The sequence below is a fragment of the Perognathus longimembris genome, chromosome 6, assembly GCF_023159225.1.
Source record: "Perognathus longimembris pacificus isolate PPM17 chromosome 6, ASM2315922v1, whole genome shotgun sequence".
Lineage (NCBI taxonomy): Eukaryota > Metazoa > Chordata > Mammalia > Rodentia > Heteromyidae > Perognathus > Perognathus longimembris.
The window spans coordinates 5395372-5419656 of record NC_063166.1 but is presented as its reverse complement, the minus strand read 5'-3'; the positions used below and the strand labels follow the sequence as shown (position 1 = coordinate 5419656).

Sequence of the window (24285 nt, the reverse complement as noted above, 5' to 3'; positions counted from 1 at the left end):
AGAGAGAGAGAGAGAGAGAGAGAGAGAGAGAGAGAGAGAGAGAGCACGTGCACGCAGGCGACTGGCTATACTGAAACAAATTCCAGGCATAATCAGTTGGGGAGGGGACAAGAGGAATTTCAATTATGGTGCCACTCTTCTGTGGTACCCAAGGGCAGGCTCTTGGCTTACATTCTTTGGCTCTTGGAACTCACACAATTGAGACAGAAAGTATTTTTAAGATCTAATTTGCTTAGCGCCGTTGTTTACTTTGAGGGCGCCCCTCCTTTCACGCGGTGGAAGGACATTCTTGACCGGCTCCTGTGTTCCACCGCGGGGAACAGGGCTTGATTTTGTTTTCAGAAGTTGCCCACGGCTGCGTGGCGATGCTGGTTTGATTCCTGGAGCAGGACGCTGGGGACGCTGCTCTGACCCTCTGGACGGGGCCATGTTTGTCAAGAGAAGCTCACAGGGACATTGCCCTCGACCCACACCTTCCCCACGAACGCCACATCCTTTACCTTTTCAGGTCCACGGTAGTGACGTTGAACACGACACCTTTCAGCCAGAGGATCATGAAGAGGCGTTGAGAAAAAGGACAGTTGCCAATGCTCTCTCCGTCGATCCCAGCCTGGAAGAAGAGAAGCAGCACTGGGGTCAGTGGTGGCCCCCTAGCAAGAAGGAGCAGGGGAGGAGAACCCAGAAAGGCGGTCGGAGGACAGCGGCAGCCCGGCCACTCTTCAAATCAGGTGGTTCCCATGTTCTCCACCTTTATTGTTTGAATACTCATGCAGGGACCGCGTGGGTCACTGAAGGAACTCATCACTGGACTAAATGTGAGTTTCGAGCGTGGAGATTTTGCACAATTGTAACCTCCTGGAAGCATCAAATTCCGGTGTAACAGTGCAGGACCGCCCCCCCCCCCCAACATCACATAGATTGGAACAAAGGATCCTGGCCACCAACTTGTTACTTCCATGCAATCATCTAGTCTATGCTTGCATCTTTCCCTGGGCTGTCATCGCGTCTCTCAAAGCAGCCTTTGCTGTCATTGTGGTTTCTGTTTTGATTCCTTTGCTGGTCCTGGGTTTGAATTCAGGCCATCATGTTTCCTAGGGCAGGTGCTCTACTTTGACCACGCTTTCAGCCTTTCTATGCATTCGTCATTTTTCAGGTAGTGTCACCTGTGTGTTGGCCTGGGCTTGGCAAAAGTACCCTCCCGAGTAGCTGAGTGCCACTGGCACCCACCACCACCACAGTGGTGTGTGGCACACACCAGGCTGGCTGGTTGACATTAACATTTGTTTTGGACCATGACCCTCCTGATCCCTTCTTCCTTGGGAACTGCAGGTGTGACCAATCATGCCCAGCCTCAAAGCTGCCCTTTCTGTGGGATGTCGCTAAATACTAGTTTTCCTTCCTCTTCCCCTTGTTTCCGCAAGAATGTCCTGGGTACAGAGAGCTCAGACTTTGACCCTTTTCCCCTGAACTGAGGCTAATTAGCAGAGCCCAGATACTTATTTCAATTAGTACTTAGACTTCAGAGTCCATAAGCTACAAATCGGCTCAATTATCCTTTTTAAATTATTACATAGTGTATTGTTATTATAAGGTGATGCACAGAGGGATTACAATGACCTGAAGCAGGTCACGTACTCATTAAATTACCCTTTTACTCAACAAATCGGCTATTGATTTGTGTGTGTGTGTGTGTGTGCAAGGTACTGGGGGGGAAATTTCCCCAGAGGGAGCTCCGGAGGGGCCATGTGCAGGCAGGGCAGGGGTGTGTAACAAGAACACACGGCGCGATTCCCGACGGCATTCGCGAGTGTCAGGCCGGCTTCTCGCTGCCTTTCCAAATGGGAAGCTTTTAATTACGCGTGAAAGACAAGTCTGCCCTCCGCACCCCTGCGAGAGGACGGCAGAGCTATGGGTTGTGGAAAGGACTTATTCTAAAGCAAACACAAGCGCAAGCAGAAGAGACGAGGGATACCACCTCTGTATGATTTAGTCCCATTAGAGTGGTGTCTTGGCCCTGGACACGTAGAGAGAGGGAAGGCCCACAGGCCCGGGTCTCTGCGTGATTGATGTTGGCTCCTCTGGATACCCTGGCCTCCTCCAGAGGCTGAGGTACAAGAGTCCAGGCAGCCGGGATTGCCCTTGAGATACCCAGGAGCAAGGATGGTTGTTCTTTTCCTTTAAGGAAACAACAACTAAGTCTCCACCTTGAGGCCTGTGTGCGTGCAGTGTTGCGCAGGCGTGATTCTTCCTTTCATACATTAGTGAGATCCTGTGCTTTTTAGATTCCCCCCCCCCACCTTGCAAATTACTCCCAGCAGAGGCTCAGGTTTATGGCAGATAACTGGAGCCTTTCACAGTGTTGGCCGTAGGTAATTACTATGAAATTACAGTTGTTCACTGTTTTCTGAGTGATTCAAGAACTCCCCTCCCTCGCCAGGCCTCAGCTCTCCCTGCGTACTGGAGACAGACCCAATGTGCACTTCCACTAGCTCTAAGGGCGACCCTGCCCAGAGGCCCACCCGTCCAGTGAGCCAGGGAGGGACCCACTCGGCCCCCGCCTTGACATGAGGTAATCATGTCAAGTCCTTGAGAGTTCCCTCAAACACCATCAAGTACGGGAGCCTTGCTCCTTTACAACACCTGTAATCCCTCCACTCAAGAGGCTGAAACAGAAGCACTCAAGTCGGAGACTAGTTTGGTCGTTCATGTACATACTCGACGCACATGCTTTCGCTCTTCTAATTGGGACCAAAACATCAACACAGCATACCATATTTACTTTATAAAATGATAGTTACTGTCATTATGACACAGAAGGAAGATGTTTAAAAGAGCTCATTAAACAACCCCATTTATAAAATGCTGTTCCTTAGGGAAGAGTCAGTGCACCCATCTGCAATGGACAGATGTTCAGCAACACAAGACATCCAGTCGGGAAAGCAAACCCATAGCTACAGGCAGGGACATGGAGGCTCACCACGCAAGGGGCTGGAGAAGACAACCTGGAGGCAGGTAAGCGTCTGTTCTCTACAAGACTATTGAGTTTCTGAGCAGAGCGACATTTTTCCAAGCACACTTTTGTTCCCCCCTAAAGAGTCCAAGAGTCAAAGATGAATAGGAAGTGACACGGATGAAGAGGGGTCAGGTAGGGACACATTCTTCGTAGTTTGCAATGAGCTCCAAAGGAAATCTGTATTTTCTCCACATCCGGGAACTTTTGTCACAACTATCAAAGCCCCTCATGCTATTCATTAGATCTGACGGTGGCTTTCAAATGCCTGGATCTGCGAAGCTGGAAGCTGGAATGGGGCCACCCCACCAAGGTACTGAAGCACAGGAAACCAGCAGAAGATACAGATCTACGGCCTCCAGTGAACTCCGTTCCACATGGCTCTAATCTGAAGAGGCCTCACTTAAGATCCTTGTGGCCAATCCCAGTCAAAAATGGGGGAAACACATCTTCCACTCATCAGGCCACTGTCAAAAGTCTGGCTCGCCCTCTCGACGTATTTTTTTCATTTGCTTTTCCCCCAAGATTTATATAGAAATTAGTTCCAGCTTTCTTATCGCGAACCCATTTCCTTTTCATGGACTGAACCTGTGATCCCACAGTCTTCTTGTGCAACAAAGACCTCATGAGATACTGACTCTGTTTCCCCCAGAAGGTCTGACACTTGGGATGCTGAGATAGGTAGGACTCCGCCTAGTAACTCCCCTTCCCCTTCTCTCCCCAATGTAGTTTGGATATAGAATCCTAATAGGCTAAGTCGGTCTGGAAAGACTTGAAAGAAATCACAGCATTTGTTAGCCTACCTCTCGCTCGGGCTCTTTCTGGAAAAATTCTGTATCAAATTTGTAGTATTTGAAAGTAGTTCTGCCAAGCACTTTTTACAGAACTTGAAGGTCCTAGCTTAATGTTCCCTTTAAAACTCAGTGCCCGAGCCTTCCTCTCTCAAATACTGTGATTTTGTCAACTGAACAGAGGGCTCAGAGATCATAATTTTTCCTCTCAAAGTTCCTGAGGTGATTCTCATGTCTACCTAGGACTCTAACTTCTGACCTAGTGGTATTATCCAAGCGCTTGTTGGGAAAGAACAAATACTCCCAGAAGTGCACTCAAGAGGCACAGAATCAGAGTTCCCAGGCCTGGGGCGTGGGTGACAGCCCGGATCAGACATCACAATACTTAGATTCTGCTTCTCCTCTTGTGATTCTGGTCTCCTTATCTGAAAATCCTTCCTGTCCCACCCCACTCTTATCGCCCACTCTACTTCTCTGCTGTTCCAATGTCCACCCCCATAAAAGCATGGACAGCAAGGCACAATCTCCAGTCATTTGGGGAACAGGGACAAATTGGAGCAAAGCTGTTTGGCGACAGCACAGCCGCACACGATTGCAGAGCTCTCACGGGGAGCTCCTCAGCCCTCTGGATGCTTCCTCCATGAGGATTATAGTGAGCACTGGTACAAGGCCTGGAAATCCCACGCACGGGGTGATACTCCCCACGAGCTCCACCCCTTTCCTCTCTAATCGCTTCCTTCCAGCCAGCAGTGACTAGACGCCATACTTCTTCTGAAATGCATGGTCCCCACCAAGCTCTGTTGGGTGTCTTCTTGGCTTTCTGGAGTCCTCAAGGTTAAGCTTAAGCTCCAATCTCAGCCTTCATGTGGTCACCAGACCGTTGGCCGGGTAGATCCCCACAGCCTGGTGACAGCTTCACCAAGAACCTGCTTGGTGCCAAAGCCTGAGAGTGGAGGGATGGAGGTGATACAAGCCCTTCCCTTGAGAAACTGGAGCACAGTGGAAGCAGCAAAAGAGCTGGTGGCCTGTCATGAGTAATGTGTGCTGTTGATGGAGAATGGGAGGACAGGGAACAGGGAAGAATCCACCGGGGATCAGGGCAGGCTCGTGGGCGGCTCCCGGCTTGGTATCAGCCTCGAGGGTGAGAGTATTCACTCAAGTGATGTAATGGGCAAAGACCGTAAAGCAGAAGACAGCAGAAGGAGGCCAGGCTGGAGCCTGGGGCACACAAAGCGCGTGCGGAGGGTTTTGACCTTCGTGTCTGTGCAAGGGAACGTTTTCGGTTCCTTTTCTTCCTCCAGCTCACAGCTGTGATCCTTCAGGAGGCTGAGATCTGAGGATCAGGATTTAAACCCAACTCTGGGCAGGAAGGTCTCCAATTAACCACCAAAAAGCAGGAAGTGGAATTGGGGCTCAAGTAATAGAGCACCAGCCTTGAGCAAAAAAATGTTCAGAGACAGTACCCGGGCACTGGAGTTCAAGCCCCAACAAAACCAAAAACCAAACCAAAACAAAACCAAACAAACACCAAAAAGCGCCGAGGACGTTGGAAGAGAAACTGTGGTTGTTAATTGTATGGTAAAAAAATTCTAATTAAAGTCTAATCTGCTTTAAGGAGCGGGATTCACTCTGGGTGAAGCCAAGAAGCCAAGGCCATAGTGTCGGTCTGAAGTTACCCCCACCGGAAGTATAGGAGAGAAGCAGACCAGCCAAGGTGCCTCTCCTGTCCTCTTTCCCAGGGCGGGGGGGGGGGGGGGGTGGGCTGGAGGGATGGCGGGAAGAATGGAAATTGAAGGTACATAATGCGAGAGAGAGAGAGAGGAGAGAGAGAGGGGGGCTCACTTCATCTGTTATATTCATGAGCACTTAGCCCTCTGGCCCATCCCTCCCTCTCCCTCCCAGACTTCTAACCAGCTTGCTAAATCTCGGGCCCTGCCACCATGCAAAAGAGAAAAGCTCCTACCAGTCAATGGCCCCAGTGAGCCCAGTCCACTAGTTCCATTCACATCCCTCCAGGGCTTACTGTGAAGATTATAGTCCCCGCCCCCTGCTTTAGGAAGAGGCTAAAAAAATAAAAATAATAAAAAAAAAAAAGAAAAACCCTCCCAGTGACAGACATAGAAATGGGGCCAAGTTTTAAGCCGAGGAGACTCCATTTCGTTTGTTCTTGCCTTGGATAGAGTCCATCTGAATTTATTCAAGCTCAGACAGAGTTGTAGTTGACAAGGATCGGGTCTTTTTATAAGTCTCCAGGCCCAAAGCGGAAATAAAAGCCTGTTCCAAATGCAGGCTAAGGCAGGAAATGTTCTATTTATTATACTCCCATAAAGAGAAATAAATCTGCCCCAGCCGTTCACCGCACTCACAACATGCTATCACCCAGGAAGCCTCAAGCTACAAGGAGGTGGTGGTGAGGGGGTCAGTGTTTCTCTTTAGAGGGGAATTTTCCAAGCCTTGCTCTGCTTGTTTGCTTGTTTGTTTTCACAAGTCCTCCTTGTGAGAGTTACGGGAGACAGATCTCCTGCCTGCCTGCTGTCTGACCCCCGGGGCAGACCGAGTCTCCTGGGCTCGCCCCAGTTGCTTTACACCGTAAACGTGCGGTGGCCGCCTGTGCCCGCCCGGCCTGACACATCCTCCCTGCTCCCAAAAGGGACCGCTAGAGAGAGAGGAACTCTACTTTGCCCGATTCTCTCTACACTCACTCTGTCTGCGGCTTCTCAGTTGTGCACCTTGTTAGAAGCAACCCTGCTTCTGTGACACGCTCTCATACGAAAAGTCTCTGCTTCAGGTCCGGGAGCAATAACTGAGAGTGGCAACGCAAAAGATGGGAAACGGACCCCATGAGCTGACTGCCAGATTTGCAAGGTGTGGGAGCCGTTCTTTCCCCCTACGGCTTCCTTCCTGTAGGTCTCAGAATCTGGCCTGATTCTTCCAGGTAGTCTCAGGTTCACACGTACAGGAAAACCTTGTGTCGTGTCCACATCCGAATACCATCCAATAGCGTGAAACCTTTGCTGTCGACATCTGGGCTGTTAGAATGTGTGAAAATGAGTTTCCAGCTCTCACACAGATTAAACCATGGATGCATCTATGGTAGAAGTTCTGTTAAGTTTGTTTGTGAAGTTTTGTTAAGTCATCAAAGCACGTCACCGTGTCTCCATTTCATTGGCAGGGACCAGATGGAGTACCTGTGCCTATTTGTTAAAAAAAAAACAGACCATGATGAGCCTGGTGTTGGTGGCTCATGCCTGTCATCCTAACAACTCAGGAGGCTGAGATCTAAGATTGGGTGTCGGAGTCAACCTAGGCAGGAAAGTCTGTGAGACTCTTACCTCCAATTGATCACCAGAAAACGTGAAGTGACGCTGTGGCTCAAAGTGGTAGAGCAAAAAAGCTGGAGTGAGAAAGCTCAGGGACGGTGCCTAGGCCCCAAGTTCAAGCTCCGTGACTAGCAGCAACAATACCAAAGAGCCTAGACCGTGACCGACTGCTCTGCACTCCAAACCAGTCAAACCATTTTCACTGCTGTAAGCCAGCATGAACCAAAGTCACAGTACCTTCCCTTCCCTTGCAAGAAATAGCAAAGGAAGGAACTCTCCTATTGTTGGGCTATCTTTAGAACAGATGATGCGAAGAGATGACCTTCAAAAATTAATAGCATCCAGATCCTATCTAATGCTTCGCTCTGCCAGTAATCTTTGGGGAGCAGTGGCAGAAACATTCCCACTTGTGCCTCTTCTCCCAATTACTGGAGACAGTAGAAATCCTATAGAAAATTCGGGTCTCACGTAGGATCAATGGGAAAGGGTGTCAGCGTCATTCGGCGACTGCGAGCTTTATGTATAACGCTGACCTTCAATGGAATCCTGTAGACATTCTGACACAGAGAAAAAAAGGTCTGAAAACAAACTGGGCGGGGGCCGGGGGGAAGGGGGAGTAAAATGAAAAGCCGGATTTCTGCCTGTGTTATCCCAGTTATGCCTGACCAGACCTAGAATAGCACTTCCTTTCTACTAAGTCATAAAGCAGATCTGGTCTGATCTTTCTCTTCTTAGTTCGCAACATATAGCGGGGCCAGACACATCTATTCTCGTTGCTCGAGAGGTAGCCCTCCTGCAAAGACCACATGGGGCAGAGGGTCTTAGAGACAAATGTCATGCAAGTGGAGCATGTGATCTTCAAGGGCTTTTACTCTGTGCCATTTAGTTACGTACCAAGCGGCGGACAAGACATTTCCTCTCTCCATCTTGCACTTGGAATTTTGTTTAAAAAGGTGTCTTGATGATCCATTGGGTTGCGGGAGTACCTATCTGTAGTGGGATCTTTTTTGCTCCGGGCCCCAAAATGCAAGATTCTACCTGCAAAGTAACTAAAGCACCAAAAGAGGTACAGGGGCATGTTTAAAGCGGTGGAGTGCCTGCCTAGCGAACGTCCCAGAGCTCAACCCCCAGTGTCATCGTCGTCATCGACATCGTCATCAAGCCTGAATTGGACTCAAAGTTCTCTCCCTGATTCGCAGTGGGGAATAGCCACAACGGTTCCCCAGCTCCACAAGCTGTGGCGATCTTAGGAGACAAGGCACATGCAAGTGGTCTGAAAACAGGAAAGTCATGTCTCTACCCCCTACACCACCGTCCTTCTTCATCGGTGGACGGAAACTGCGGCTCAGCCACATCGTCCTGCTACTTACAGCCCCCCGAGACGAAGGCGCATTCCTGCACCCCTCAGCCGGGACCCATGGAGTCTTCCCTTGGCCACCCAGAACTCGCAATGGTGGATTTCCAGACAGGAGGGCATTCTAGGCTGTCTCCAACTTGCTCTTGTAAGGGCCCATGGACCAGCATCAGCATTCTAGATGCTTCCTAGACATGTAGATTCTCAAGCCCACCCCCACGTGTGCTAATCAGAGCCTGTGTTTCTAACAAGAAGACGGAGCTTCAGAGTCTTTGGAGGACCAAGATGGCCCCCAGGGCCTTGGCCAAGACCTTCGTATCTAGCACCCCGAGCCAGCGAGGGCCAGTTTCGCCTTCTCCTTGAAGAAGCATGTCTTCTCATATGAGGTTTTCACATAACTCTTGTTCAGGGGAGGATAAAAAAAACCACATCTCTACTCCTGTACAAAGCAATCTGGCTCTCATGGGTTCTGGAAACAAAATTGCCAGTGAATCTCGGCCAAATTTCTGTCCCCTGCGTAGCAAGGAGCCGGCTTGTGGATGACAATGGTGGCCAGGCTGGAAAGTGAGCCCTAGAGCTGGTGAAACTGGAGCCTTGCTTAAATTATTTATTGAAATTCCATGACTTGGCTTGCCGGTTATAAGCCAGGAAAGCCTGAAGTCACTGAGCATGTCTGTCCCACGCCAGCTCCGCCCCGTACCTTCCGAAGTCACCTGGCTCTTAACCTCCGTAGCACTCGGGTGTGCAAGCCTTGCCCACACACACACACACACACACACACACACACACACACACACACACACACAGTGACGGAGGGGGCGACTCCTGGGCCCCTGTCAGCCAAGGATAACAGCATTTCTGTAGGAGAGCCTTTGCGGTGCTAGCCAGAAAGTGAAGACTCCGGCTTCCAAAGAAGGATTTCAGAGGACACTGCAACCCGGATGCGTATGATTCAATAAATTTGCCATGCAATGTTTATGAGTGAACAGGGTTCATTTACTTCGGAGCAGGCGGGAAATCTCCACCCTTCCTTGGTATTTTTGGTGATTTTACCTCCCATGAGTTGGAATCAAAGGACCCTCGGTTTTAGTAACCGCTTGACACCCTGCTTCTGTGGCTGAGGTGAAGACCTGAGTTTCCCTAACTCAGTGGCGCAGATATGTTTTTCTGACCTAAGTAGGACAGATACAAGACAGACAGGAAAAGCACAGCAGTCAGTATTCCTGTATTCTGAGAGCAGCAGTTCTGCAAAGCAGCCTCCCAAGCTACGTTCTTAAATCTAATTTGAGTATTATTATGAAGGTGTTGTGCAGAGGGGTTACATTTCTTTTTTTTTTTTTTTTTTTTTTGGTCAATGTCACCCCTTCCTTTGTTTTTTCTCCGTTTCCCCCTCCGGTTCCTGCCCACAGGTTTTAGCATCAGCATTAATCACTAGATGTGATGATCATTCAAACTCTTTTTTTTTTTTTAACTGAGTATTGATGACACTGTGGAGACTTGATCTCCACGAAGGGAAGCTGGCCACGGTGGCGCTGGCCTGTCATCCCAGCAATGACAAGAAGCCTAAAGCAAGGGGTAAAGGGCCGGCTCATCAAGCGCAAGCCCTACTACCACGCGTCCCTTCTCCTTCCCCCCAAAATCTGCAACCACAAAGTCTTCCTTTGTGTTCCCTTGCCATCTTAGAAGTGCAGAACTTTTTATTTTATGTTTTGGCAGTACTGGGATTTGAACTCCAGACCTACAAGATGACTAGCCAGGCATTCTAGCCCGTGAGCCACTTTCTAGCCCTTTTAGCTTGATTATTATTATTTTTTTTTTTTGCCAGTCCTGGGGCTTGGACTCAGGGCCTGAGCACTGTCCCTGGCTTCTTTTTGCTCAAGGCTAGCACTCTGCCACTTGAGCCACAGCGCCACTTCTGGCCATTTTCTGTATATGTGGTGCTGGGGAATCGAACCCAGGGCCTCATGTATATGAGGCAGGCACTCTTGCCACTAGGCCATATCCCCAGCCCTAGCTTGATTATTTTTAAACAGGGTCTTAAGTTTTGCCCAGGTCCACTCGGGCAGCCATTCTCCTATTCAGGTTCCCACAGCATTGAGCTGACAGGTGTGTACCGCCGGGAGTTTTTTTTTTTTAATTGTTTGAGATGGAGTCTAGCAAAACCGTTTATCCAGGCTGGCCTCTCACCATAAGTCTCTCAGTCCCAGTCTCCACCGAATCACATTTCGAAGAACCACCTCACCGGCTGCGTCGACCTTCACTGCGTGTTCTTAATATCCTTACTGGCATTTTCTATTTTACTGCTATTTTATTTTGCCTGGGTACCCTTACTGCACAAATAAAACTTTATTATCCGGCATGACTCCCTGAAGTTTCTAGCCCTCTGGACTTCTTATGAACTTAAGAAGGAGGCGCACACTATAAACAAATTAAGTAATTAGCTTCTAAGTGCTTGAGAAAGTAATGTCTCCCTAGAGCTTTTGACGCATGCCTGAAAGGGAGGAGTTGAAGCAAGGAGAAAAGCTGACCCAACGTCACCATGCCCACCACGGTCTTCCCTCCCTGAAAGCAGTTGGGACTGAGTGAGGCTGGGGTAGGGGCCTCGATTCTGGAAATCCAGCTTAGGCGGGATGATAACAACGCGTTTTCACATCACTGTTCAACTGTGCTGGGTACCAGCCAGGGAGACCAAGGCACAGGGAGACAAGCCCAGGGAGAGCCAGGGAAGTGGAGACAGGGTCCAAAAAGAAAGGTACTCTTCACCTGACTTGTGTAACTGTAACTCCTCTGTACATCACCTTTATAACAATACAAAAATTTAAAAAAAAAGAAAAAGCCTACATCAGGTGAAATGCAGGAAAGAGTGCAGACGGCTGAGCTTTACCTGAGGACTCTGGGAGCAGGCCGGGCTGGTATGGTCCGTGGGGAGGGCCAGGGAGCCTGAGTCTCGGAGAAGGGTGTGCTGCGAGAGAAAGGGGTCTGGGAGCAGTGGTGGGGATCAATGAAAAGACGGACGGTGGACAGTCGACCCCCGGGGGCTGCAATCCTTGTCCTGGCTCCTTCCTATCAGATGGGGTGACTGAGGCTGGCCCTTCTGGCTCTTGCTGCCTTCTCTCTTAGTCTCCTCGGGAATGCAGTAGTTACTCTCTACGGTATTTCTCACCCCTGCCAGTGGGTGAGATCGTGACATGATGTGTGTGTAAACCCGAACACCCATGAGACGTGTGTGTGTGTGTGTGTGTGTGTGTGTCTGTGTGTGTGTGTGTATTTCAGTTGTTGAATTTGTTCTGGATTGCACTGCTGTACAGATGAGTGGTTTCAATAAGGGATATTTTAGAAGTCAATGATTAGCTTTTAGTACTGACTGACACTTTTATCTCTCGTCTGGGAACTGGTCTAAACAGCAAGCAGTTGGAACTTGTAAGCACACTGGAGAGTAATGATAAACCCAGAAATGGAATAAGCCTAGGGAGACGATGAGAAATGACTCGCTCGTAAGGTGAATTACTGAGGCTGTGTCTCGGTTTTTATGAGCTGCGCATTAAAAAAAAAAAAAAAAAAGCTTGCAGCCTCTGGGAAGTGGAGGGAAATGGAAGACAGAGAAACAGAGAAACTACATGCCTTGTGGAAGACGTTCGATGAGCGTCCATAAGCTTCCACAAATCTGTGAAATCCTCAGCTTTCTATGGAGGGATCTTTTCACAGCCTGACCATAGATAGCAGTTATAAAATGCTTGCCGTGGCTCAGGAAGGCAGTGTGCAGAAATCATAAAACTCCACATATCCTGGGATGGGGGGGGGGGTGCTCAGTCACACATGGAGCCGACAAAGCGCCATCCAAAGGGTCATATCCCCAGAGAGAGGGCTCCAAGATGTAAACTCAGGCAAGGGAAGGGAAGGAGGCACGTGGAAGGTAGAAGCTCGTGCAGGAGACTAGAGCGCTGGCTTCTCCACTCGGTGGGGTTTTCACATGGGCAGTGAGGCTGGGAGAGGGGAGAGGTGGGCCTGGAGAGACAGAGATGATGGCAGAACGATTCATCCCGCCTAGCAGGCACTCCAGAGGCTTCGTTGTGCTTACTGAAATCACCAGGAGAGGAACTGAACATTTGCCTTGCAGGAAGTGTATTTAACCCCATGCTCTTGCTGGGAGCTTGGCTTTCTGTGACATGGGCCGCCATGTTTCCAGGGGCTGTTCGCAGTGGCAGGCGCAAGGCGACCCTTTCCGAACCGGCTGTGTGAGTGATCGGTGTTCCCGTCACCCCCTTCCCTCTGTCCACCCTGCTCTGAGCCCTGGAATGCTGGCGGTGAGGATGTCATCGCCAACGCCCCTGCCCTCTGGCCGCAGAGCACGAGGTAGACCAGTGAGAGGCCCTGGAGGATGATGGGAGTCCTAAGGAATGAGAGGTAGGACGGTTACTGTCCTGGCTCTCTGACCCTCTCAGGTCACTCGGGGCTGGCTGCAGCCTTTCCCCACAGGCTACCCTGGTTCAAGTGACTCTGGGGTGAGTTCCAGGATGACATCAGCCTGAATCCTCCGCCCTGGACCACACGCGTGTGAATCCAGGGCGGTTGTGTCTCTCTTGACCGTCAGTGTGGCTCCTTCTGAAACTGGAGACGTGATACGCTGTCATGGCAGCCTTGGGAGAGGCTGAGAATAGCCACATGAGCGGTACCGTGGCCCTCTTTCAAGCATGTGACTCTGTGAAGTCACCGGGCGCCTGACAAACTCTGCAAAACACTGGATTCCCAAAGACATTGTTCCTCCCTCGGCAAAAGCGTTCCTGATAACTTCCCTTCCCGAAACCCCTGCCCCTCTTCCGGGCCTCCACATTCAGCACCATCTTCTGCTGCGCATTGAAGTTCCATCCATACCCTGCTGGAATGTGGGTTCAAGCTTTGATCTCTCCTATGAAATCACAGTCTCTGATGTGGACAGGATTGTGTTTTACCCACTCCCATCTTCTCTGTGGTGCCTTCTCACACAGATGACATTAGGAAAAGGTTTACTGGTTGACTGGGTAGTGAATAGGATTTGCCTGAGAGGGACCTACAAAATGTTATAATCATGAAGGGATGCCTTAGTCTAAGCTCATAGCCACAATGAAATAGCTTGGATAGGGTGTCAACAAAATTTTGTTTCTCATGGTTCTAGAAACTGTGAAATCCAAGATTCAGCAGGAGGTAAATGTGGTCTCTGTGGCTGGTGTTCTGTCTGTTTTTCAGAGGAGCACTTTCTGATTGTGCTTTCCTATGACAAAATGAGTGAGAGAGAGAGAGAGAGAGAGAGAGAGAGAGAGAGAGAGAGAGAGAGAGAGAGAGAGAGTGAAAGGGCAGCCCAGTACTGGTGGCTCACACCTGTAATTCTAGCTAGTCAGGAGGCCAAGATCTGAGGATCATGCCTCAACACTAGCCCTGCAGGAAAGTTCAAGAGACTCTTATCTCCAATTAACAAGAAGAAAATTGGAAGTGATGCTATAGCTCAAAGTGGTAGAGTGCTAGCCTTGAGCTCAGGGGCAGCATCCAGGCCCTGAGTTCAAGCCAGCCTCAACAACTGTCCAAAAAATAGGGGGGGGGGATATGTATTTCCTCTTCTTAAATCCAGTAATATTATTGGATTAGGGACTTATCTTTATGGCCTCATTTAACCTTAATTATCTCCTAAAAGCACTCTCTCTGAACATAATCACATCGAGCATTAGGTTCTTCCACGTGTGAATTTGTGGAGAAAAAAGGCGGCTCGTAATTCAACCTGTATTCTCCATCCCTTGCCCTCCAAATTCATGTCCTCATGAGAAAAATATATTCATTCCATCACAACAGTCCGAAAGACTCTTAACCCAGTATTGACACTGATACTCTGAAGTTGGAAGAGCTGGTCCTTACATCAATGTCACCTACATCAGGTAACGCTGAATCCTGAGCACACTTCCTTTCCCTGTGCCAACAGCCCGCCCCAGCTGTGAATCACGAGTCAGACAAGCTCCCCCAAACACAGTGACGGCCAGCACAGGGGGCCAGACAGTGTGAAAAAGGCCAGCAGGAGAGGCAAAAGAGACAGTGTCTTGCTCAAGGGACAACCGCACAGGGCAAATTCCACTAGCTCTTAAAGTAGGAGAATTCTCGTTTCAGTTCCATGCTCATCTTCTAGACCCACTAGGGCCGTACTTCCACACTTGGGAGCCCTCTGACCAGGCTCTGGGGACACCTGGATCCTGCCTCATGGGCTGATCAGGCCCCCTTCCCCAGTGGCACCCCCAATGGCCTAAGTCTTTGAAACCAAGAGCCTGTCCCAGCTTGTCCCATAGTAAGTTCTCCGGTGTCTACCGAAGCCATGTCCTATAAGTATGCTTCTGTTTAGCCACTGTCTGCTCCCAGTGCAGAAGGGATTCTGTTAGCCAGCACCATCAGAGCTGCACTGATGATATTCTGGTGAGGTCATGGAGGAAAATCCCCCGGAACAAGAGGCAGACTGATGGATGCCACTTTCCACACTCGTCACTTTTCTGTGCCTGATTTCGCTGTTGGATCTCATCTCATCGCAGGCTGTCTCGATGTCCACACATTAAAACCGGGCGGTGCACTGGCGTCTGCATGGAAAGGTATGACTATCTTCTCTTGTTCTCTATAAGGATTCTCTCTGCTCCAGTTCTGGTTTGTAAATGGTATACTGAAATTCAGAATTTTAAAAAACAAAATAGGAGGAGGAAGATGGGCATCCCCGCGAAGCTGCCAACATTTTCCAGTGAACAGAGGCCTAAGGAGAGTTGCAGCTCTTCTTTGGCATAAGAAGCAGTGACAAACAAACAGTCTCGGCCCCGGGCTGTAGTCGGAGCAACTTCGCCCTCAGGAAGCTGACTCTGAACTCTGGGGCCCATTTTTGGGTGGCTCTGAGGACTTAGGACAGGATGCTCTCTCTGGCCACGTACTGATTGCCCTTTGTTCATGAGAGAAGGATCTAGAGCAGCAAGTTGGGAGTCAACTTCCTTCATCAGTGCACAGCCTTGGGTCAGCGACGGAACTTCTTCCCGAACCTCTCATCGGCGAAGTAGAAGGGGACCAGAGTTGTGAGGAAGCTAAATGGTTTGATGTTTCTAACACGGTGCATGTGTTGACACATTTAAGGCGCTATTAAGTTCAAACACAGCAACGAGCCTCTCCCTCCGCCACGGTAGAGACAGCGCCAGTGCCCTGCTATTACTTTTTAAAGTGGTTTCCACTCATGTTTAAGTCACTAGTTTCCATCCCAGCCCCAGGTCAGCAAGTTAAAGAAGCAATCCACCGGTCTATCTGCCTAAAGCCAACAAAATGACCCTACGGTTGGTCTTTCCTTCCTCGGTTTCCTTTAAAAATGCTATCTGAGGTCTGTTTGCGGCCAACAGCACATCAGAAAGCTGAGGTGATCCGCAGATGTGGTGGAGGCCCGTCATCCTGTGTCTGACGGGGTCACCGCTCGGCACAGGGCTCCCAACCATACTGCTTCACCGTCTAGATTCATCAATGCTTGAGGTGGCGCTGTGGCTCAAGTGGTAGAGTGCTAGCCTTGAGCAAAGTAGCTCAGAGACGGTGCCCGGGCCCTGAGTTCAAGCCTTAGGACTGGCATTAAAAAATAAAAGGCATTTAAAAAATGGCCAAGTATCCCAGCACTGGTGGTCACATCTGTAATCCTAGCTCCTCAGGAGGATGAGGTCTGAGGATCGCAGTTGGAAGCCAGACCAGGCAGGAGAGTCTGTGAGACTCTGATCTCCCAGAAAGTACTCAGAAAAAGCTGGCCGTGGTGCTGTTTCTCAAGTGGTAGAGTGCTAGCCTTGAGCAAAAGAAGCTCAGGGCCAGTGTCCTGAGTTCACACGCCGGAGCCGGCACACATCCACAAAACGCCCAAATGTAGTCAGGAAAGCCTGTTCTCCATCTGCAGACCACTCAAAGATGTATTGGCCCCCTGGCTCACTCTTCCAGAGAGAGGACAGCCGGGTTAGGAACACTTACAAGACAAGCCACTTAGCTGTCAATGTTTCTGTTTCCTCCTTCAACCATGGGGATACGAATAGCAGCAGTTACCATACAAAGTTGTGGGAGTTCAATCATAACTACATGTGGTACCCTCTGCATACTTATTAAGTGTGAGCCATTATTACTTGCACAGCTTTTGAAGGAGGCTCTTGGGAATTATTATGACTTGGTTCCGCTCAAGGGTGAGAAGGGTTTACTAGGAGGAGGGCAGAGGGGGTGTGGAGAGATTTCCCAGGCACCTAGAGGCCAGTGGGGGGCAAGGGGTCTGTGCACCTCACAATCCTGCAAACCATACTGGACCCCCATTGTTGTCCTGCCCACTGACAGCACTGGCAGAACTGGCTGGAGTTAGGAAGCCACATTTTGGTGTCCCTTATCCCATAGAACACTATGAAGCCTTCCAATTACGGATTTAAAATGGACTTTCAATCGTATATACAAGACTTCAAAGACAGTGCTATTTATAATTGTGTTGCCAACTACAGAACCCATTGTAGCTAAAGGAATTAGAAAAGAAGCAGGCCTAGAAAGCCGTGCAGATACTGGTGTGGGCTACTAATGAAGACAAATGTCCACGCTGTCACTACTGAAGTCTACTGGAAATGTCCCCCAAATACCGAGTCATGAATAATGGGCAAAAGGTGCTTTTTATTATTAATGCTTGGCCTAAGAAACTTTCTACCAAATCAAGGCATCTGAGACTTAAAAATTAGCTCCTTGCATATGCCACACACACACACACACACACACACGCACGCACGCACACGCACAGGCACACAATGAAACTGGCTGATGTGAAAGTCAACCAAAGTAAGTCAACAGAAACGGGCAGAGAACAAGTGGATTCCGTGAATTTATCAACCATTTGAACTGAGGCCAGGACCTCGCAGACTCAGGAATGCGGCTCGTCTGTTATATAGCTGAAAAATTCCCCGGAGAAGCCAAGTGGCTTGGTCAAGAGCTCAGGGAGGAGGTCACGGGCCGGAACCACCCCGCGCATTTAGCATTAACATTGTGTGACGTCAGAGGACTCCACCCTCCCGCTCTCAGAGCCGTGGTTTAAGGGCCTCCGGGTCAGCTTGCCTGTCTGAAGCCTTTCACACTAGGTGAGCTCATTGATCACCTAGTGTGCAAGCGTGCTCCAGACAGGAGGGAATGCGTGTCCTTCTTGAGTCGTGACATTCCCAGAAGGCACGCTGCACCTTTGCATTGCACGTCCCAACGCACAGATGTCAGGGCTCTGCCCAGAGCAGCAGCGTGTGCCAGCGGCGGGCGGCTCGGCGGAAGTCAGGCCCAGCCGTCAACGCCAAGGGGATGAGTGGGCAGAGCAACGGCCCACGAGCAGGGGGAGGGAGAAGCGGGCGTGCTGGTGGAGACGGGGACAACGATCAGTCCACCCATCCACGGAAGGACAGTCTCTACCGTGGAGACGTGGGGGTGGACCTGCCAACGGAGCCTTCGCCTCTGTGCCGATGTCGACAGCCGCAGAAAAGGGCTGCCAACAACTCGATTCACACGGAACCTTCTTAGGACGCGAGCCCGAGGTTGCCGATCACAGTGCTCTAGAGTGGGCAGTGGGGGATGACCTTGGCTACCGCCCCTGAAAGCAGCTCCTGCTCCCCCCAGTGCCCAGGAAGGCCAAGTCCACAGCTCTGAGCCCCTCTCCACCCCCCGGGCCAAGTCCAGGTCCATGGTGTCCATCTAATGCCAGCTGCGTGCCTTGCCCAGGGCACAGCCCACTGCCGCGTGGATGAAGCCTCACAGGAACACAGCTACGTCCATTCATTCGCATTTTACCAGAGGCCGCTTCCAGAACGGGGGAGATGGAGATGGCGACCTCCCACGGAGACGACCTCCCCCGCAAAGCCTGCTATAGCCAGCACGCCACCCTTTAGAGAACGCTCACCGCTTCCAGTCCGGGCTAGGAGGGCTCCCAGGGTGTTATACCTGCTTGGCAGAAGCGTCCTTCGGAAACCACCCCGGGTGGAGCTCCCGAGACAGAGACAGATGCATCACACTATCAACCATTGCAGCGCAAGGGACTTGAGAGCAACTCGTTCCATTCCTTTCCTTTAGGAATGAAGAAAGCCAAGCCACCAGCTGGAAACAACAGTGTAACAGACAGCAGAGCTCCCAAGCCGAGTTTTCCGAACCCCACTGCACAGTGTTTTATTTACTACTCGACCTTCGGTGTGCCTGGAATCACCACGACCGTGAATGAAACAAACACACACACACAAAGCACACACCTATAATAATGCAAGGATGTCGGCAGGCATGGTCCTCGTAGGAATGAAGGAAGGACCTAGCGGATCGGAAACGTCCCAGTCACGATCTTCACACATATGGCTCGAATCCACACGAAGCGAAACCACACCAAGCATGGGGCGTAGGGCAGTGACAACAAACCATCCTCTATCCCGGCCTCTTCCTCCAGAGCCTTTTGAGCCGGGGAGGCAGAGACTTGGGACCCTCACAGACAGGAGAACGAAGGCTGGGTTTTTTCCATGCCATCGTGACTTTTGTTTCCTTGTCTCTCCTACCCCACCCTTTTCCGCTTATTTACAAGTGGAGCCTTCTAAGTTGGGGATAGAAACGAGCAGCTTTGTGAAATAGGACAAGTCCACGATGGCTTTTACAATCCCGTAGGTCCCATGGCGGAATGAGGGTCAGGGCGGGGGCTAGGATTTAAGGTCTTTGCATCCTCACGTGTTGGGGGTGACCCAAGAGCAGAAGCCCCACCTACCAAAAATCAATCCTACACTGACTGTGGGAGCTGGAGGAGTCCGTGTGATAAAGAGCACAGAGTAGGAAGCTTAATCAGAAGGCATGAGGCTTCAGAGACGGGGTGAGGGAAGCTGGAAGGTAGGGAGCCAGGCTGGAGGGCCCCTTCTGAGCTGAGGTAGCCTGGGGAAACAGAGAAACAACTCTCCCCCGCCAAGGCTGGCTTGTTGTTTCCCAAACCTGCTTCCCCTTTCTCCTGGGAACACAGCTGGGCGGCGGCGCTTCCCAGCCTGGCTCCCACATTAGCACAGCTGTAGGAAAGTGGGCGGAAGTGTGTGGCTCCTTCCTGGGCGGGGCCAGGCAAACCCCTGGGATCCTCCCACAGGGAAGGTAGAACCCGCAGCATTGCTGGGAGCCTTGGGGAACAGCAGAGCTGCGGGGTAGAAGGGACTCAAGGGATGGCCACCACATGCTACCTTGAGCCAGGGCGGAACCAGCCCTTGTCCTGAACTCATGTTTCTTCTCTTATTTGACCCTTGTAAGACTCCTGCCCTTATCTGGATGAGGTATGAGAATGAGGAGCGTTCTTCACATGGCTTCCCTCACTAAGAGTCCTGTGGGCATGCCCTGCCCAGAAACCTCCGTCTCCCCCGAGAATAATCTGAGATGTCTGTTATAAAGGGCCAGACCTCCTTGGCTGCTCTGTTTTCTAAAGCAAATCTCAAAGACACTACAGGTCCTCGATGCTATGCTAGAACCACAAGATGCCGTTTTCCCCTCCCCTCCCTCCCTCCCTCCCTCCCTTTCACCTCCCCTCCAGTGTTTATTGCGGTTTTGTTCACCATCCATGCTAGGAAGTAGGGCTGCCCATGTAGGGGAGAAGAGCCTTGGGCTGAATCAAGAACTCTGTTACCATGACAACCTCCCAAACTGGGTTCTTAAGAGACAGTAACTGGGACAAGGTGTTCACTTCCTCTGCGTTCTGGGTAATGGGCTCCCCGTTGGATTCTGTTTGCTGAACGACTTCCCCCTCACCTTTTGTACTATTTCTATAGTCAGGTACTTGTTTCTTTTCCTCTTGGCACAGATCAATGCAAAGCAAAACAAAAAACAAAACAAACAAAAAAAAAAGCACCCTAAAGCCTGTGGAAGTCAACACAAGGGTGTAGGGTACCAGCTGCACACTCCGAGCGGTGCGGACGGCCCGAGTGTGGGTACTTGTGTTTCTGGAACAGATTCGGCACGATGCTGCTGACCTTCATGTTCATTGGCCCTGATCCATGTGGCAGTTTCCTCCAAGGTGTTCGTTCACCTGCTTAAGGTTGTAGTCCTGTCCCTCCCACAATGCCTTCTGCCTCTGACCATGTGGGCTCACCTGGGCTCCTGTTAGGACCACCGTAGTCTCGTCCTCATGGGCCCCTGCCTCAAGCCTCTCCTCCCCGTCACGTGGTCAGGTGACTATGACAGCAATGGCAAAAAGAGCCCCGCCTCTTCCTTCTAAGCCTACGCAGCAGGTACTCCAAAATGGCAGACTGCAAATTCAGCTGATCCAAGGGCATCACATCCGATGAACCCTTAGAGGTCTTTGGCTGTTTGTTTGTGTTCCCCCAAATCAGAGGTGCTGTAATTTTATGATTGTGGATATTCCGTTTCGCAGATGCAGTGGGGTGGAGGAGCGGGCCCTCAGATCCCCGTCTTCTCACCCCGAGCTCTTCACCTTCCCGTGACATCTGGACACCGAGCCTTGAACCTTTGTGCACACCTGGACGCAGTCGGGCACTCGCCGTGAGGAGACGTTTCCAGTGAGTTCCGCGTGCTTACAAGGGAACAAAAGTCCTTCCTGTTGTTGCTTCCTCCCTACCCCTGGGACCGGGCCCAATAGCTCCGATGCATTTACCAGCTTTCTGCTACCCACAGCCCTGAAAGTTCGCCTCTCCGGGCTATAACTGGACCTGCTGGGCTTGCCTAATTCTAGTTAATTCTAAGAATTCTGATCCTTCTTTGGGGTGCAACTCCAGTCCTATTCCCCCTCCCCTCAGATGTACGCTTGGAGACTAGAGTTGGATCACATTGGCCCCTTTATCTACAACCCTCATTTTGTGTGACGCCACTCAAGTGAGTCTCCCCACCCCCCACCTGGACTGCTGGGTCCTCCTTTGAATTTCTTCATCTCCTTTCAGACTTAGCCCCGCTCCAAGTGGGTGCGTCATAAATATTTTCGCTAATTGGCCAAATGCTTGTCAACTCCCTTGACTCCCTAAGTTCTTTATCTTACTAATACCACCCCCTTTCTGGGTCCAGCTTTTGAAATTACTTGTCACTCCTATACGGTAAAAGAAAATAGTGCAAGAGGAGAAGAACAAATTAGAGGCGGTGTGTTTGGGGGGGTGGGGGGGAGTCAAAGCCTCCTTCCTCCCTTTCCTGGTTCATTTGAGGTCAGTATGGGAGGAGGTGACTCGCGTTCTCCAGTATCTCTGCCTCAGCCTCCCCTATCCTGTGAAATGCATGGATGGATTCCATCTTGTTTGTACTCCTCATTGCCTGGTTCACTCCCTCATACCCAGGGTCTGGGCCCCTGGTTCTCAGGCTCTGATGGACCACGGAGTGAGCTCTGGGGAGCTTTCTCAGGGTACAGTTGCCTGGGCCTCCCCCCAGCCTCCCAAGTCTCAATCTCTGGACGCAGGACCCTCAAGAGAACCTGCAGACATGTCGGTGTTCCTGGCACGGACACCCACGGCTCGACTTGCCAGTGCTCCCCACGAGGGTTACATTCAACGCAGTCTGCAGAAGCTTCCCATGCCAGCAGAGCCAGGGGCCACTTCTAGTTGTATTTTTTTTTTTTTTGGCCAGTCCTGGGCCTTGGACTCAGGGCCTGAGCACTGTCCCTGGCTTCTTCCCGCTCAAGGCTAGCACTCTGCCACTTGAGCCACAGCGCCGCTTCTGGCCGTTTTCTGTATATGTGGTGCTGGGGAATCGAACCTAGGGCCTCGTGTATATGAGGCAGGCACTCTTGCCACTAGGCTATATCCCCAGCCCTGGGGGCCACTTCTAGAAGGTACCAACCCCCTTTCCTTTCAGCAGGAAGGATTCCTTTCTCTGGCAGCATCTTTTCAGTGCTTCACAGAATTTCACATGTCAGACCGCTCCTTGAAGGAAAATAACACGTGGTTTCCAGAGTGGGCTGTCACCCTGGGGGTTGGCGGAGAGACCTTGCTGCTGGTTGGAGCAGACCCTTCAGGCAGAGAGAGTCCTTTTACACACTCGGGTCTTCTGGAAGTCTTGGAGCGTGTGTGTGTGTGTGTGTGTGTGTGTGTGTGTGTGTGTTCTCTGAGTGCTCCTACGGCTATAGTGCACTGAGGACTTAGTGGTGAGTTGAGAAAGTCTAGACTCCAAAGGCTTCCTCCTCGTCCTAGGTCACAGTGACAGATGGCCCCTAGGCCATCCCTGCAGCCTAGGGAGAAAAAAGGAACAGAGCGCGGAAATAACAGCTCTGCGGGAGTCGGGTCGGTGGGAACTTCCCCGAATGGGGGAGCAAGCTGACAGGAGGAATCAGCCTCCAGGATGCAACGCTGGGGTCAGGGATCGGCCCTAGCCAAGGCGTGACACCAAACACATCGCTTCAGACAGGGGCTGGGGCCGCTGCCCCGGCTGCCTCGGTCCCAGAGAGTGAGCTCATCGGAGCCAGCGGCCGCCTCCCTCAGCCCCAGCTGCCTTTGGTCTGCATCCTGGCTCCAACAATGAGACACAAGCAGGTGAGTGTGAGCTCAGACTTCCTGTCCACACCCAGGCAAGGAAGCGCAGGACTCGGTGTTCACGAAGAGAGTTTGGGAAGCCTTCAGAGGAGACCCCGACTGGGACCTCAGATCCACACACCACTTGTTCGGTGTACAACTAACCCCACGAGGCATGTGCGATCGACGCTGGCATTTCGTTTGTGAAACTCCAAGCAAACAACACCAAACCCTGGGTGCTAGAGTGGCTCACCTCTGTAACCCTAGCTACTCAGAGGGCTGAGAGCTGAGGATCACGGTTCAAAACCAGCCCAGGGAAGGAAAGCCCATGAGACTCTTATTTCCAATTAAGCTAAAAAAAAATAAATCAATCAGGAAGTAAAGCAGCTATGGCTCAAGTGGAACAGTGCTAGTCTTGAGCAAAAACAAAAACAAAAAAATCAACGCTCAGGGACAGTGCCTAGGCCTTGAGTTCAAGCCTCAGAACTCACACTCAGACAAGAGATCAAACAAGTGTCCTGGCCTGCACACCTGGTAAACCACAGCCTAACGCCCCAAATTGCACTTTTTTCCCACCTCTCTGCTGCCAACTCGAAGAGAACCAGGAGTAGAAAGCTTTTCTCCCCGCGACTGTCTGCACTGACAAGGCCGTGCCTGTGCTGGAGAGAGCCAGCCAGCAGCGGGAGGCGCTGCCGGTCGGCAGGACGCAGGAGCTGACGCCCGGCCCTGGGCTTGCGCGCCGGAGACCCACGGCTACCTTCCCGCCCCGCCACCCCGGTGCCTGAAAGGGTCCCACTGGGCCTTCACGCGGGCACTCTGCGGAGGCGGTGCCGTGAAAGGGGCGCTTGCTGAGCGCAGGGCCAGTGGCTTTGAGTACTGTGGCAGGAGCCGCTTGTCCTTCGGGGCTCCTGGGGGACAGAACCGTGGCTACGCTGAATGTGATGGGGAGAATATCCAAACCCCCGATGAGCTCATGCCTGGGTGAGCTGCCCAAGGTGACCGGTAGCCAGAACAGCTCAGGACAAGAGGCGATCCTGTTGGTTCTGGAAGTCAGATGACACACCACATGCCCTCCAACCCACCCCCCCTCCGCTCCCCCCAACCTGTATGACTGTCAGAGCTGTCTGAGTCACTCAGTAAAGGAAACAACTAGTCCTTTCCATCGGACAGTCAGGAGGGCTCCGTTTTTATTCCCTCCCCGCTGAACTGATGACCATTTGGCTGGATCACCCCCAGCCACTGACTGTTCTGGAGTGCTGTGGTCAGCATGTGTTAACGGAGCAGCTTCTGACCGTGATGCTCCAGCCCATCCGAAGGAAGTTCTCCACCATGAATCCTCCCACCGCCT

At 51.2% G+C, this 24285-nt stretch overlaps 1 protein-coding gene across 2 annotated transcripts in view; it reads right to left on the bottom strand.

Annotated features, from left to right (window-relative positions):
* Clic5 (chloride intracellular channel 5) overlaps window positions 1-24285 on the bottom strand; it is an 86703-nt gene that overhangs the window by 28468 nt on the left and 33950 nt on the right. For both annotated transcript variants that reach the window (XM_048347675.1, XM_048347676.1), the window contains exon 2: window positions 501-610. In XM_048347675.1, the coding sequence (XP_048203632.1) occupies window positions 501-610 (110 nt within the window). The remainder of the gene's footprint in view (window positions 1-500; window positions 611-24285) is intronic.